The 13,531-nt window shown below is 43.1% G+C and overlaps 7 protein-coding genes across 7 annotated transcripts; 3 read left to right on the top strand and 4 right to left on the bottom strand. All coding sequences in view use genetic code 12, as the record gives it.

The window, feature by feature from the left end:
• Positions 1-138: 138 nt before the first annotated feature.
• LODBEIA_P07330 (uncharacterized protein) lies at positions 139-1,842 on the bottom strand (the record flags this gene model as incomplete). Its single annotated transcript, XM_066976686.1, has 1 exon — positions 139-1,842. The coding sequence occupies one exon, from the start codon at positions 1,840-1,842 to the stop codon at positions 139-141; it is 1,704 nt and encodes a 567-aa protein (XP_066827671.1).
• Positions 1,843-3,892: 2,050 nt separating this feature from the next.
• Positions 3,893-5,722, top strand: LODBEIA_P07320 (uncharacterized protein; the record flags this gene model as incomplete). Its single annotated transcript, XM_066976685.1, has 1 exon — positions 3,893-5,722. One exon carries the CDS (start codon positions 3,893-3,895, stop codon positions 5,720-5,722), a length of 1,830 nt encoding a protein of 609 aa, XP_066827670.1.
• Positions 5,723-6,221: 499 nt separating this feature from the next.
• On the top strand, positions 6,222-6,890 carry LODBEIA_P07310 (uncharacterized protein; the record flags this gene model as incomplete). Its single annotated transcript, XM_066976684.1, has 1 exon — positions 6,222-6,890. One exon carries the CDS (start codon positions 6,222-6,224, stop codon positions 6,888-6,890), a length of 669 nt encoding a protein of 222 aa, XP_066827669.1.
• A 30-nt stretch (positions 6,891-6,920) lies between these two features.
• Positions 6,921-7,124, bottom strand: LODBEIA_P07300 (uncharacterized protein; the record flags this gene model as incomplete). Its single annotated transcript, XM_066976683.1, has 1 exon — positions 6,921-7,124. One exon carries the CDS (start codon positions 7,122-7,124, stop codon positions 6,921-6,923), a length of 204 nt encoding a protein of 67 aa, XP_066827668.1.
• Positions 7,125-7,341: 217 nt separating this feature from the next.
• Positions 7,342-8,334, top strand: LODBEIA_P07290 (uncharacterized protein; the record flags this gene model as incomplete). The annotated part of the gene is made up of 1 exon (XM_066976681.1): positions 7,342-8,334. One exon carries the CDS (start codon positions 7,342-7,344, stop codon positions 8,332-8,334), a length of 993 nt encoding a protein of 330 aa, XP_066827667.1.
• A 125-nt stretch (positions 8,335-8,459) lies between these two features.
• Positions 8,460-9,539, bottom strand: LODBEIA_P07280 (uncharacterized protein; the record flags this gene model as incomplete). Its single annotated transcript, XM_066976680.1, has 1 exon — positions 8,460-9,539. The coding sequence occupies one exon, from the start codon at positions 9,537-9,539 to the stop codon at positions 8,460-8,462; it is 1,080 nt and encodes a 359-aa protein (XP_066827666.1).
• A 980-nt stretch (positions 9,540-10,519) lies between these two features.
• On the bottom strand, positions 10,520-12,802 carry LODBEIA_P07270 (uncharacterized protein; the record flags this gene model as incomplete). Its single annotated transcript, XM_066976679.1, has 1 exon — positions 10,520-12,802. One exon carries the CDS (start codon positions 12,800-12,802, stop codon positions 10,520-10,522), a length of 2,283 nt encoding a protein of 760 aa, XP_066827665.1.
• Between the last annotated feature and the right edge of the window lie 729 nt (positions 12,803-13,531).

Genomic DNA, 13,531 nt, shown 5'->3' with positions numbered 1-13,531 from the left:
ATATTGCGGGTCAGTATTGACGATTGCAAGTTTATACAACGGCAAAGCCATTTTTTATAAACAGAGGTAGCTGTTTCCTCAATTTCAATTTTTATTTTCAAAAAAGCTTTCTATACCGAAAAAAAAAGAAAACTACATCTAGCAAGTACCACGGTACGATTTTTTGTTCAATCCAGCGTCATGGTCACTCTCCTTGTGTTGCACTTTTCTGATCTCAGCAGTACCGCCAGATGCAATAGTCAACAACAAATCATGAATCGATTCAATGTTTTCTTGAGCTGAGCTTTCCAGCTTGGAATCAAACACTTGTCTCACATACTCAGCCGATTTAACCAACAACTCGATAGTTTGAGAACATGCCGAAACGAGTTTAGTCAACAACGATAAACTCATGGAGTTACGCACAACTACTCTCAACACTTCAACGTCGGTCTCCGAGGGTGGTAAACGGTAATTGGGGACAATAAAGCCGTGTTTACGCAACAATGTGGAAAACATTTCCTGAGGTACTTCAGGGTACTTGGTTCTGAAGTCCTTGCTGAATCTGAAGGCAACCACTGGTAAACCGGGTCTGTAATTTTCATTAACGGTCCATATGTCATTTAATTTGTGCGACGATTTCTTGGTGTAGTATTTGGCTTTCTCTTCTTCGGAAATTTTAATGTGGATCTCGGAAAGCACTTCAAAGTAGGTTGACTCAGTGAGATAGTCCGATAATAATCTAGCATTGGACATGCACCCGTCAAAGATCTTGGCATAGCCTTCTTTACCCAAACTCAAAAAGTTGTAGTATTGCAAAATCACGGGGAACCCAGGTCTCGAGAAATTCAAACCAAATGTTTCCTCAACGCCTCCCAAGTAGTCCAAGCTAAATCTCAATTTCTTGGGTAACAACTTTTCATCTTTCCAAATGACCCATCCCAATCCAACTGAGGTCATTCCAAACTTGTGACCCGAAGTGTTGATAGAGTCTACTCTATCAATTGAGAAATCCCATTTCAAATTGGGGAAAGAAAATGGAGCAATGAATCCACCACTTGCACCATCAACATGGATTCTGATATTCAACCCCGTCTCCTTTTCATGTTCGTCCAACAATTTGGAAATCTCCTCGACTGGTTCAAATGAGCCAGTGAATGTCGAACCGGCAATAACAAAGATCCCAATGGTGTTTTCATCAATGTTTTCCCTAATCTTGCTAACATCAATCACGTGTCCCGATTGTTCATTAACTGGAATCAATCTATTTTCAACGTCGAAATAAGTGGCAAACTTTTCCAACGCCACTTGAGCACATGTGGCCATGAGGATATTGGGCTTGGCGGTGGACTTACCCTGAGCTTCTCTTTGCTCCTGCCATCTCTTCTTCAACGCCAAGCCTGCCAACATGATGGCCTCCGACGAGCCAGTGGTTGCAGTACCAATCGACTTGACAAGTTTGTTACCAGTCTTGGGGTCAATTGTCCTTGGTGCATGCCACAAGTTACTCAACATGGTGATGCATCTATCCTGGATATTGACCAAGGAAGGATACTCGTCGTTATCGGCCAAGTTCTTGGTCAAATTTTCAACAGCGAGACGGGTTTGGGTATCATTAACGTAGGTGTTGACGAATGAGGCCAAGTTCAACGTGGGCGAGCCATCCAAGGCCAATTGCTGGTTCAAGTACTTGTAAATCAATTCGTCGTTGGAGGGTTTCAAAGGAAGCTCATACTGGGGAAGCATCTTCTGAGAGTCATATTCGTCTATAAACTGTTCATTGTTTTCCAAATTAATCTTGGGCAACTTTTTCAAGATCTCATCTTCCAATTCGTATGATTCAATGTGTTTACTTAAAACCATTTTTGAAAATTAAACTCACTGTGGGTTTCTGAATTGAAGAAAACAAAAAAGAAGAGGATTTCTTCAACAAAGTCAGGATTTTTCATCCTATTTATGTACATATATATACCCATGTGTCACTCTCCTCCCTCTCCTTTACCCCCCTTCACCCCAAGCCATATCCTAGCGCCGATATTTTGTCAAAAACTCATTTTAATTCTACTCTGATCCTTGCTATTCCGGAGCTGGGCCCAACCGCGCGAAAAATGACACAAATTTAAACCCCCTTCAAATCCCCTCGCATTCTCTTTTTTTTTTTTTTTTTTGTTTGCTCTTTTCTCTGGTGGGTCGTAGAATGGCACGGCTCGAGATGGCAGGGACCATACTTGGACAGGGTTGTTCAACCTTAAGTTGTGGAAAACACCATGGAAAGCAGGATTGAGAGAGATGGAGACAAAGACAACCTCCAACTCTCAAAAGTCACTCCTTTTTTTTTGGAAAATTAAAAAAAAAAATAGGGACCGTCCTGGTTAATTCGAAAGTGTTCGATCGGTCCTTAAAGTTGCCAACAATATCTCTTGATGGCTTAGCCTTTTTTTGGAAGGGATTGTTATGTCCGAGAATTTTCCAATGCCCGAATTGTGGGATAGCTTTCCATCTCTTGCCCTCCTTTCATCTTTTCAAATTCCAGAACTGCCTCTACCTTTTCTTTGCCTGTAGGTACTACACGTGTCGGTCTGTCTCGTGTTTTTAATTTGCAACCATTGGATGCCAATGCTCACGCGAGATTTTTGGTGCTAAGATTTTGTTCCAGAGCTTTTCTAAATACTAGGATGGCGGGCAAAGTCATAGAGTCAGAGCAGACTGTCTGTACAAGTGAGAAGAGGATAGCGAGTTATTCTTCTTTCACTACAACTACAGCTGTAGTCTGGAGTGATTATTGCCAGGCGGGGGGGGGGGGGGGGGGGTTTAACAACCTGGGAGGTGAAACTGTTGCAAGCGGGTCTTTGTCTTGAACCACCTTATCTCGTCCCACCTTGTGTTTGAGTTTCATCAGTGCAATCCCTGTGCACATGACGAGCCCTTGAAACATAATAACCGTGCCGATCTTCAGTTCTTGGTCCCTTGAGGTTCCCAGTTATTCGGACTGAAGATTTCGATAAAACTGACCATCTCTTTACCCTCCAGCAACGTATACACAAGGCATAAAAATACTTCCTCCACTTCAACCAACTTCTGGCTATCCCTGCCTGCGCCCAAAAAGTCCACTTCATTCAACCTTCCCACATGCGGTGAAGTTGTCCCTCCTGTGATAATTTCTTCTATGGTTGCAAAAAAAAAAAACGAAAAAAAGAAAAAAAAAATAGTTCAAACGCTTGTTGTATTTTGGTTCTTGTTCCTCGGATCACGTGCAATTTTTTTCATTTCTCCTTCTTGCTGGTTCCACAGTTGAATATGAAGGCAGTTTTCGTCGCTTGTTATTCCGGCTCCTATTCATAGACCTCACAGAACACAACGTCTATATAGCCCAATAGCAAATTCACCTCGCCTTCAACAACAACCTAGCAAATTACTTGCTTCTTATCTCAGGCTCAGGTTTCGAGTGAAAGTTTTGTAAACGCAGGGCCCCGGGTTGTTCTAAATATCCTAACTAGGAATGAGGCCAGGTTAACACCGCTAGTTGCAGTTTTCTCGCTGTGATAAAATATTAAGATACACATTAAAAAAAAAAAAAAACGGACAGCACTCCCGGTTGTTGCAACTTGTCCAAACCAACAACGTTTGTTCAGGTTGAAATTTTTCATACGTGGATATATAAAAAGAGTCAAATAGCTTAGTTTTTCTCTTGTCATTTGTCAGAGTACATTCTCAGCATTTGTCCTTTAACGATTACCACCACCATTTTCGCTGGGGGGTAATCATTTTTTTCCGGACCTTGATCTTTTGTTTCCAAAATTGCTGGTTTTGCCTTCCTTGTCAGTTCCAACTGCATTCATATATACATATAGATAGATATATTTCGTTAGCATTAGCAAATTAGAGTCGAACAAGAACAAAAAAAAAAAGAAAGATGGTATTGACTCATGCAGCAACAAGAGATGGCTCTCATGTCTTTCACAATAATTTAACCAACAAGTACCTCTTGATTTCCAGCAGCGGCAGTGTTGAAGTCAGCCCAACTTTCCCCCAGGGAGTTACCCAGGATGAAGAACCAGAGGTTATTTCATGTCTTATAGGTCTCATCAGATTGAAGTTTGGTTCCTACATCATTGTTGGTACGAAACATACCGTTACTGGAAAAATCTTGGGCAATGACATCGCCTCGATTGATGGCTATAAAATCTTTTCCTTGGGAAACAGCAATCAAGCCAGAAGCGAAGAAAAGAAATATTTGGAACTTTTGAACAAGCAATTGCACAATGCTACTCTTTTTTATTCCATTAACAACCAGTACGATTTGACCAACTCATTACAAAAGCAATTCACGGTTCAAGGGTTGAAAATCGACGAGCGTTTCTGGTGGAACAAGTTCTTATCGGACCCAATTCTCCCTTACGACAATGGGTTTGAGTTTGTCACTCCCATCATTTACGGTTACTTCAAATCCCACTCCACCGTTTTCAGTGGCAAGTCTTTGCAATTTGCGCTCTTGACGCGTCGTTCCACTTCCAGAGCTGGTACAAGGTACTTCCGCCGTGGTGTCGATGTCGATGGCAATGTCGCCAACTTCAACGAGACTGAGCAATTCTTCACTTCAGATGAAAACCATGTTTACTCGCTTTTGCAAACGAGAGGCTCGGTCCCCGTGTATTGGGCCGAGGTCAACAATTTGAAATACAAGCCAAACTTGGCAATTAGCTCGCAACCGTCTCTTGAAGCGACTGAAAAGCATTTTGCTCAGCAAGTTGCACTTTATGGTGACAACTTTTTAGTCAATTTGGTTAATCAAAAGGGGTATGAACAACCAGTTAAATTGGCTTATGAACAAGCCGTGTCAAACTTGCCTGAAAAATTGCAAGAACACGTTCACTACATCTACTTTGACTTCCACCACGAATGCAAAGGCATGAAGTTCCACAAAATCAACCTCTTGTTGGACCGGTTGATCAACTTGGGATACACACTGGACAATTTCTTTGAGATTGATCTCAACACAAAACAAGTTATCCACTTGCAAAACAAGATTGTTAGAACCAATTGTATGGACTGCTTGGATAGAACCAACGTGGTGCAAAGTACAGTTGGCCGTTGGGTTTTGCAAAACCAATTGGTGAAGGAGGGCTACATCACAAACATTGCCCAGCCATTTGAAAAAATCGACCCTCGTTTCAACTTGTTTTTCCAAAACTTTTGGGCTGATAACGCAGATGCCGTGAGCTGCGCTTACTCCGGTACCGGTGCCTTGAAAACAGACTTTACGAGATTGGGCAAGAGAACATACAAAGGTGGATTTGATGACTTGTGCAACTCCATTACTCGTTATTACAAAAACAACTGGTCCGACGGAAGCAGGCAAGACTCGTATGATTTATTCCTCGGCAAGTTCAAACCATACCAGGATGCCGTCAATAGTCCATTCATCGATAGAAGAGCGCCGATTTTCCAGTTGTTGCCGTATTTGATGGGAACTTCTCTTTTGATCTTGTTGGCAATAATCTACTACCCTAAAGGATCACTCTTGAGCTTGAAAAATTTGGTTTTGATTGCATTGGTGATTTTATTCAATTTCCTGAGTTTCAGGTTCATCTCCAAGAACGGATACCAATTTGTCGACTGGCCAAAGTTGGTGCCTTTGGACTATTTGAAGAAGGAAGATGTATACAACGGGAACGGAAAATCCGTTGGAGTCAAGTACGAAAAGACTGATCAATTTAAAGGTCTCAGTAAGAAGAAGAATTAATAACGGAGTTGCACCACTTTTGCTTTTTTCAAGAATTCCAACTGTTTTATTTTTGTTCATTTTAGAGAATTAGACGCAGATGAGTAAATTTTGAGGTAATATAGACATCGTAATAGTATCGAAACTGGATTGTAATGTATTGATGGTGGTGGTGGTCGTAACAGTGGTGAACTTGAGAGTATTGAGATAGCAGCGCGCGTGTCACGTGTCGCAATCTCTACTCGCTAAAATTTATAGGTTCTTATTTTCTTTGCTTGTCAAACATAAACACCGCCAAATTGTTTAACAACCAATCTTTGTCGTTATATCTAACTATATACTCCAACTACCATCACTATATTCACCAAAGATGGCGTACATGTCACGACCCTCTACTCCAAGCACAGATACAAGAAGGCAAAGCCGGCGTCTTCTGCGCCGATCTTCGGGCGCACTTCCACCACAGTCGCCGAGACACTATCCCATCGATGCCAACAATCTCCCCATGGAGTCCCCAGATATGTTGCAGAGTTTCAAACTCCTAGCAGAGGCAATGGATGACCTAGATGTCAACATGCGGGACTTGTCGCACATACACACCGCCATCTCTCTGAACTTCAATGAGCCATTTGCCAGTTTACTTTACGGACTTTCCATCACCATGTGGTGTGTTGATTTCCCCCGGGTGCCCACTCGCCAGCAATGGGAGCAGATTGAAATCAAGGAGAGGAAAAAGGAAGAGATTGCCCAGTTGAGGCGCAAGTTGGAAGAGGCCGAGCAAGCTAATGTTCAATTGCGGAAAAAGTTGGACGAAGAGACAAAGCTCGGTAATTTGTCCCGACCCAGTGATGTGAAACGGTCGCCGTTGGCAAAGTCTAACAAGGAAAACTATGGCAATAGTGGTGGCCTTGCGAAGAATGGGAAAAGTACAACTGTTTCTAGGATTCCGCAGCCGATTTTCCGACCTGTGACTGCAACCAACACCACCACCAGCAGCACGGGTGGCAACACCACTTTACTTCATAAATCGGCTATGCCCAACTTGAATCAACCTCCTAGGTATATGCGTGGACTTTTTGAAAATAGTTCCTTTGCTAAAAGTGCCGGTGTCACCAAGCCTGCTGCTAGCCTGGCGACGACTGGACCAAGGAGACCTCTCAAGACTAGTCAACGACCGCCATTTAGATAGAATAACTGAAAAATGCATATACCTGTAGTTCTAGTCACCATGTATCAATTTCAACTTTAACTCGTACTTGACTTGTTCAATGGATTTCTTTTCTTGCGAAGCTATGATCATCAAGTAGTCAAGATTGTCCATAGAGTTCATGATTCTTTGCCTTCTCCGTCTCTCGTGTTCATTTTTCGGTAACGAGCTTTGAGACTCTTTGTCGGCGGCGCGATTACATGCCTCGACGTTCATCTTCTTGTTGCTGCTGGTGTTGTCGCTGCTGTGCTACTGGTGTAGTTTAATGGTGCCCCCCAGATATTCAATCGTATCAAACAAAAAGTTTTTTACACGTAAACTGAATTTCTACCCAAACCACACATCATCCACCCAACTTGCGGATTAATCAATCACCCCCCCACCCCTACCTTCCAAACATTCAACCACGTAAAGTTTACCCACCCACCGAAAAATGTCTGACGTACCAATAGACCCCCCGCAGAAGCCTCAATTGACCGAAGCGGAAAAGCGTCAGTTGTTAAGAGAGAGAAGACAGGCGAAGATGGTCCAGGGTAAAGCCACTGACCGGCTCAACAATATCTTGAACCAAGGGACATCAGTCAAGGCGTCATCGATAACTTCAATTCTTGACCAGCCTCAAAGCAGCAGCACGACGACGGACCCATCGACCGAATCGTCGTCAACTGAGACACCATCGAATCACGACGATGACCCCGACCATCAAGATATAGCTGAAGTTTACCCCAGTGATCAGAGCCAGTATCCGCCACCTCAGCCATCTGCTGCCACGGAAGGTGCCCCACCGAACCTCGATGAGATGTTTAAAAAAATAGTGCAGCAGCAAGTGAGCGGATCAAGCAGTGACGGAGCAGATGACGATAACCCCATGAATGAGATATTAAAGATGTTCAACATTGCCGGAGACGAATCCTCAATCGGCGGAGGTTCGCCTTCGCCTCCCGATACGTCGTATCAACAGGACCCCGAGATGGCGAAATACCAACAGGATCTCGCGCGTTACCAAACCTACCAAGAGAAGTTGTGGCGGTTTAGGTTTCTTGTCGTGAGAGTCATTGCCACCTGCGCCAACTTCTTTTACCATTTTTACCATATCCCGTCATTTATGGCCTCAAACTACTCGTATGTGCGCGAGCTACATGAAGTTTACCCATTGAACGGATTCATTACTTGGTTCATGTCGATTGAAGTCGTCATCATTGCCACTTACTACTTGGTCTTTACCCAACTCGGCCTTTTCCATGCTTCGAGCCAAAAGAGTATTGTGATGAAGGCCATTAGCGGCTTGTCGATGTTTGCACCGCAATTGCGCACTTACCAGCCTTTGATTGGCAGGCTATTGGGCTACAAGGAGTTGATTGGAATTCTCGTGGGAGATTTATCGTTGGTGATTTTCTTGTTTGGGCTACTCAGTTTTTTGAACTAAGTAAGTGGAAAAATATATATGTATATATGTATATACTCATAAATATGTATATATACATACATATATTTTTAAGCTGGAAAGATATATATATATGTATATGTACAAGTGAGAAAAGATTATATATATCAGTAGTGGATGCTCTTCATGTCTTTTCTCTTTTTAGCAATCACCTTGTCGGCGCTCAGGTATTGCTTGCTTCTCCAAATGTGCCAGACGAATAAAGCTGAACTGGCCACGGAGACACCAAACCAGGTGATGAGGTATTGTAAATGGTTATTGGAAAACTTGATTGTTGGCTTTTGCGCTATCGGCACGCCTTGCTTCACAAATTCAAACTCTTGGAAATGGGTATATTCATCGTCTAGAGACTCAGCTTCCGGTGTTTTTGATTTGCTGGAAGAAAAAAGGGCGCTCCAAAACTTGGAAGGTTTCTCCTTCAGCTCAGCATCCTTTTTGTACTCCAAATGGTTGCCCAAGTCATAAATCATCTGGCAGTAAATGGGCAAGGCGTCACTTTGAGCTGCCATTGCGGGCACGTCGATAACATTGAACAATTTCCTGCCCTGTTCATGATCAAATTGCAAATTACTCTTGCGCGGCATGTTTCTAAACAACGCCTCTATTTCAATTTCGCCTTGCGGGAAGGCCAAATACGACAAGTAGCCCTTGTTTCTTTCCAGTGGAATAACCTTGTCCTTGAGAATCCACCCACGCTCAATCAAGATGGGTTTACCGCCATCAGCTCTTACAAATGGAGTAACAACCAAATAGCCCAACGCACCATCCTTCATTCTTGGACCTAAGAACATCTCCTGTTCATAGTTGAAATGGCCGCGACATTTAAACCTCCGGTATTCAAACTCATTGTTAATTGCATCGACGTCCAAATTAGGTGGTAATTTTTCAATCACGGGTGCCGCGAGATTATTTTCACACTTGGCGATAAGCTCGGTTTTCCATTCGAGACGCTTGACTTGCCAACAGCCCAATCCAAATGCAACAACGGGCATCGCCACCATTAGCGAGAGGAGCACTCTTCTTATGATTGGTATCTTGGCCTGGTGAGCTATGGTTCGCAAGTTTCCAGGCACGGAATTCACGGGTTTCCAGTCTGTTGGCGAAGTCTTTACGGTACGCCGGCATTGCTTTAGTAGACGCCTCGGACGCGTGCTTCTGAGTAGGAGCTTATGTGGTTGTATCATCATTCTTTTTTGGCTTGATTTGGCTAGGTTTTACTGTCTCTTTTCCTGCCCGCAAACTTTCCTTCGTAATGGTGCTTCTTGATGGATTGAAGAAGAACGTCAAGGACCATCATCCTTTGGAAAAGAATAGCGCTACCACCTGTGCCTAAGTTTTCGTGAGCCTCACGACTCCTTCCCCTTGTCGCAAAAAAACAATTCACGACAAAGGGTGCGACACTCCACACTTCAAGAGAATCGGCTGATAGTCCCACCAGTTGAAGAATCCGAAAACCCCACGATAAGATATATCATCCCCCCCTGGAATTAAATTTTTATTTTCAAGCCCAGAACCATGCCATCATTAGAGGAATCGAATGCCAATACCCTTCTTTTAGAGTCAAAGCAACAACGACGCGAACGATTTACAAATCAGCTATATCAAGCAGCAGGCAAAGGTGTACTTCAAGGTACACTAATTGCCTTGGTGAGTGGGGTTGCCTTGTCATATAGATATAATCATGGCAAAAACGTAGTCTACTTTCGAAACGTATACAAGATTTGGTGGTTTGTATGTTGGAATATTGTCGGTGTCACTTTTGCGACCGATAATGCCAAGATGAATATAAGTCGACAGGCTGCTATCGAAGATGAAATCAAACGGAATCGCTATTATGAGGACGAAATGAGTCTGTTGAGTAAGAAGAAATGAGCTAAAGACAGGGACGAGGGGAGGACCTACTAGTCTTTCAAAAAATTTAATGAGCTGCAGGCACTGACGGAACCTATTTTTTCTTTTTTTCGAGGGTTCGGACAAGGATCCTATTTCTCAAGCGGCTTTTGAGATTGTTCACTAGCTTCAATTGGCCACCTCGAGGAACAACTCTGAAAGTTGCGACGAGAGAACAAAAAGACAGGTGTGTCCATAATCATGAAGACACATGGAGAGAATCAAAAAAACGGCTCAAGCGTATTTTATTTTTTCGAGGATATAGCTGTCTATAAGTCTAGGAATAAAATGCTTCCTCATGAAATTTCAACCCATTTTCAGAACTCCACAATTTGACATTTTCAACCAACTGCTTTGGGCCAGCCCCGATTACCCAGATTTTCTCAGCATTCAAGTCCGCCTCAACGACTTTGTTTCTCGGTAAATCCTGACAACACACCAAATTGTGATTCTCATCTTCAACTGGGCCTGAACATTGCGTGAAGCCCTCATTGATACACCAATTGTAGTATCTATGGTTCAATTTGGGCCGTCCTTTGTAGATTCGCTTTTGAAGATTGAGTTTTCTGGTTACACTTTGGAACTGGGAGAGGAGATCCATGTCTTGAGCCGGTGAGTTGCGGAAGAAAATCGGCACAAAGGGCTCATTGGTCGAGGGCTTTCTTGAAATGTTGCCGTGGTTATTAGTTGACGGCGATGAAATGTGTCGAGCTGAGCTGCCATGTGCGACGCTGTCGTTGGTTACTTCGAACTCATCCTCATTGACATCATGCTCCAAATAATCGGATACGTTTTCGTCCAACACGTCATCTATATCGTCATATATGGCTGAGGTATCTCGGCAGCCTGGCGAAGCGTCGTAGTGGGTGCAGTCACCGCTATCGTCTTCCTCATCTGAGTTTATTCCAACATCGACATCTTCAAACTGGTTTTCTTGATTCAAGGTTGAGAGCTGGGCATTAGTGCCGAGTAGCGGCGTGGTTTCCTCATTTTCCAAGTCGTAATGAGCTGAAAGTGCACCAATTGACCGCTTACCGAATCCCGACGCGTGGCTAGAATACTGATGCTTTAAACGCACATTGTCTTTTTCCTCAATCCTGTCACTTCCCGTGACGAAAATCTCAAAGTCGTCGCCGTGGATGACGCCTTCAAAATACTTTAAAATGAGAATGTCGCGAAAGTCCTTGATGACCCAAACTACTTTAGTGGGAATCCCGTGATAGTTCATAACCCTCAATATTGGGAGAGCAAACGATATAGCTGAGCCGCCAACGACAATCAAAAGACGCTTGGCATCAATATGTAATTTGGACAAGGACCATTTGGGGTTTGCCAATTTTTTATTACCCCGTTTGAAATGAACAAATAATAAATGAGGGTCATAGCTGCCTGTTATGAGATACCTGTGACCGTCGTCTAGTTTAAAGTTGCTTTTTCTGATAACCAATCGCTGGAGCCTGTCCTGGGGCAACGAGACCAAAGTGTAGGGGTGATAGTTTGGTATGATTTGTTTAAAAGCTCGAACTATCCAAGTTGAGCTGTAATTGGTCAAACGGATGTGTGCACCTGGTGCTGTAGCCGGTTTGGCAATTAGTGAAGAAGGGAATTCAACAAGCGATAAATTCGGGGAAACGTCAATGACTTTAACCTCGCCTCTTGTTGAAACCGTTGTTAGATGGACTCTATAAATGACCTGGCCTAAAAGAATGGAAACGTTGGCAGTTGTGTATAGCGAGTACGGCTCGGGTCTAACGTGTACCTGCAAACACGCCACAATGATCCACGTCCACGCGTAATGCATAAAATAGAAAACCTTGTACCACCTCCTTCGGAACGTCGATAGCGAGGTTACGATAATGATGAGAAATCCAGCGAGGGCCATCCATCCGTACAAATTTTCCGTTTTCCAAGCCTTTTCCCAGGTATGGTTATAATTGAAGAATGCAAGATAAATAATTGTGTGAATCACACTTTGTAAAATGATTAAACGACTCAACCACTTGTGGATGGGGATCAAAGTCAAATACAAAATATTAGGCAATGGCGATGGTCGAAGCGTGAGAAATAGCACAGTTGGTAAACAGTTGGCAGCAATTCTACCTAGTCGCTTGGCTAGAAAAATGAGATCCCCGTGGTAGATGTCAACAAGACTTAGCAAAGAAAGGAAACACGTCCAGAATACCAACTGCGCGATGGTTTGGAAATGTAGCAATATGTAAAAAGCCAAGGCTTTTGTCATTGTGGCTACCCGAGTAACCAACCGGTCTGTCCATGTTGCCGTTCTGCAATTTGGATGGTGTTCATGTGAAATGTAGTGGTTCAATGTGGAGTAAAACCTTCGAAGATAGTGGAACTTGAGTCTGTAATGGTGGATGACGAAATACTGATACGCGGGGATGGACAAGATGATCAAAACGAGAAGCGCCGTGGTGATTGCCCCGTACTTTGCCGTTGTATAGTTGCGAAGCTGGCTGTACTCTTTGCTTTTGCCCTTGGGGAAATGGAAGTAACAATGCCACACTTCCAGCGTGGAATTTAACCCACCCATCTCAAACGCCATCTATCTTTGGATGTATGTATATGTAGATGTACAGTGAAAAAGTGAATATGAAATATATCGAATGCCTCAATGCCCGGACTTTGCTTGAATGCACTCAGAAAAACATTGATAAGGTCCAAGTGGTTGTAAAGAAAAAAGGTATTGGAAAGGGATAGACTTCTGGCTGGTTTTCATAAGGAATCCGGAACCTGTTCAGATCTCACCAACGTGCCACTCAGTGGAGGGGCACAAATCAAAGTATACGCTTTTGAGTTTCAAAGTCTCAGAATAAAGGGAACGGCCGCAGTGATGGACAGAAGGTGAAGATCTCTCCCTCTTTCTCTATTACTCTGAGCTTGTCAACAACAGCAAAAGTCCCTTCGGTATGAACCCTTTGCTTTTCCCCCACTTTCGTCCGGTGCCGGAGAGAATAAACAATTACAGTTAATTTAAAATTTGTTAGTAGATGGAATAGATAAAAAATATCACCACTACAAACTGCTACGAGCAGAGGAGTCAACTTGGTAAGCCATGTTGCATGTGCAAACAGTTTAAACAGGACATATTCTTTTTTTTTTTGGTTATACTGTTGTCGGTAAACTACAAACAGGTTGAATCCGCCGATCGTTGTTTCTCAAGTTTGCTTTCTCTCGATATAGAAGTAAAGTGCTAGGATGACCGCTTTTTGTAATTGTCCAATGGCAATAAATAAACGTTCAGGAACTAATACAAGATCTACAATCTACAATG

This window comes from Lodderomyces beijingensis, assembly GCF_963989305.1.
Source record: "Lodderomyces beijingensis strain CBS 14171 genome assembly, chromosome: 1".
NCBI lineage: Eukaryota > Fungi > Ascomycota > Pichiomycetes > Serinales > Debaryomycetaceae > Lodderomyces > Lodderomyces beijingensis.
The sequence above is the reverse complement of the archived record's forward strand: the minus strand, read 5'-3'. Positions and strand labels throughout refer to the sequence as shown.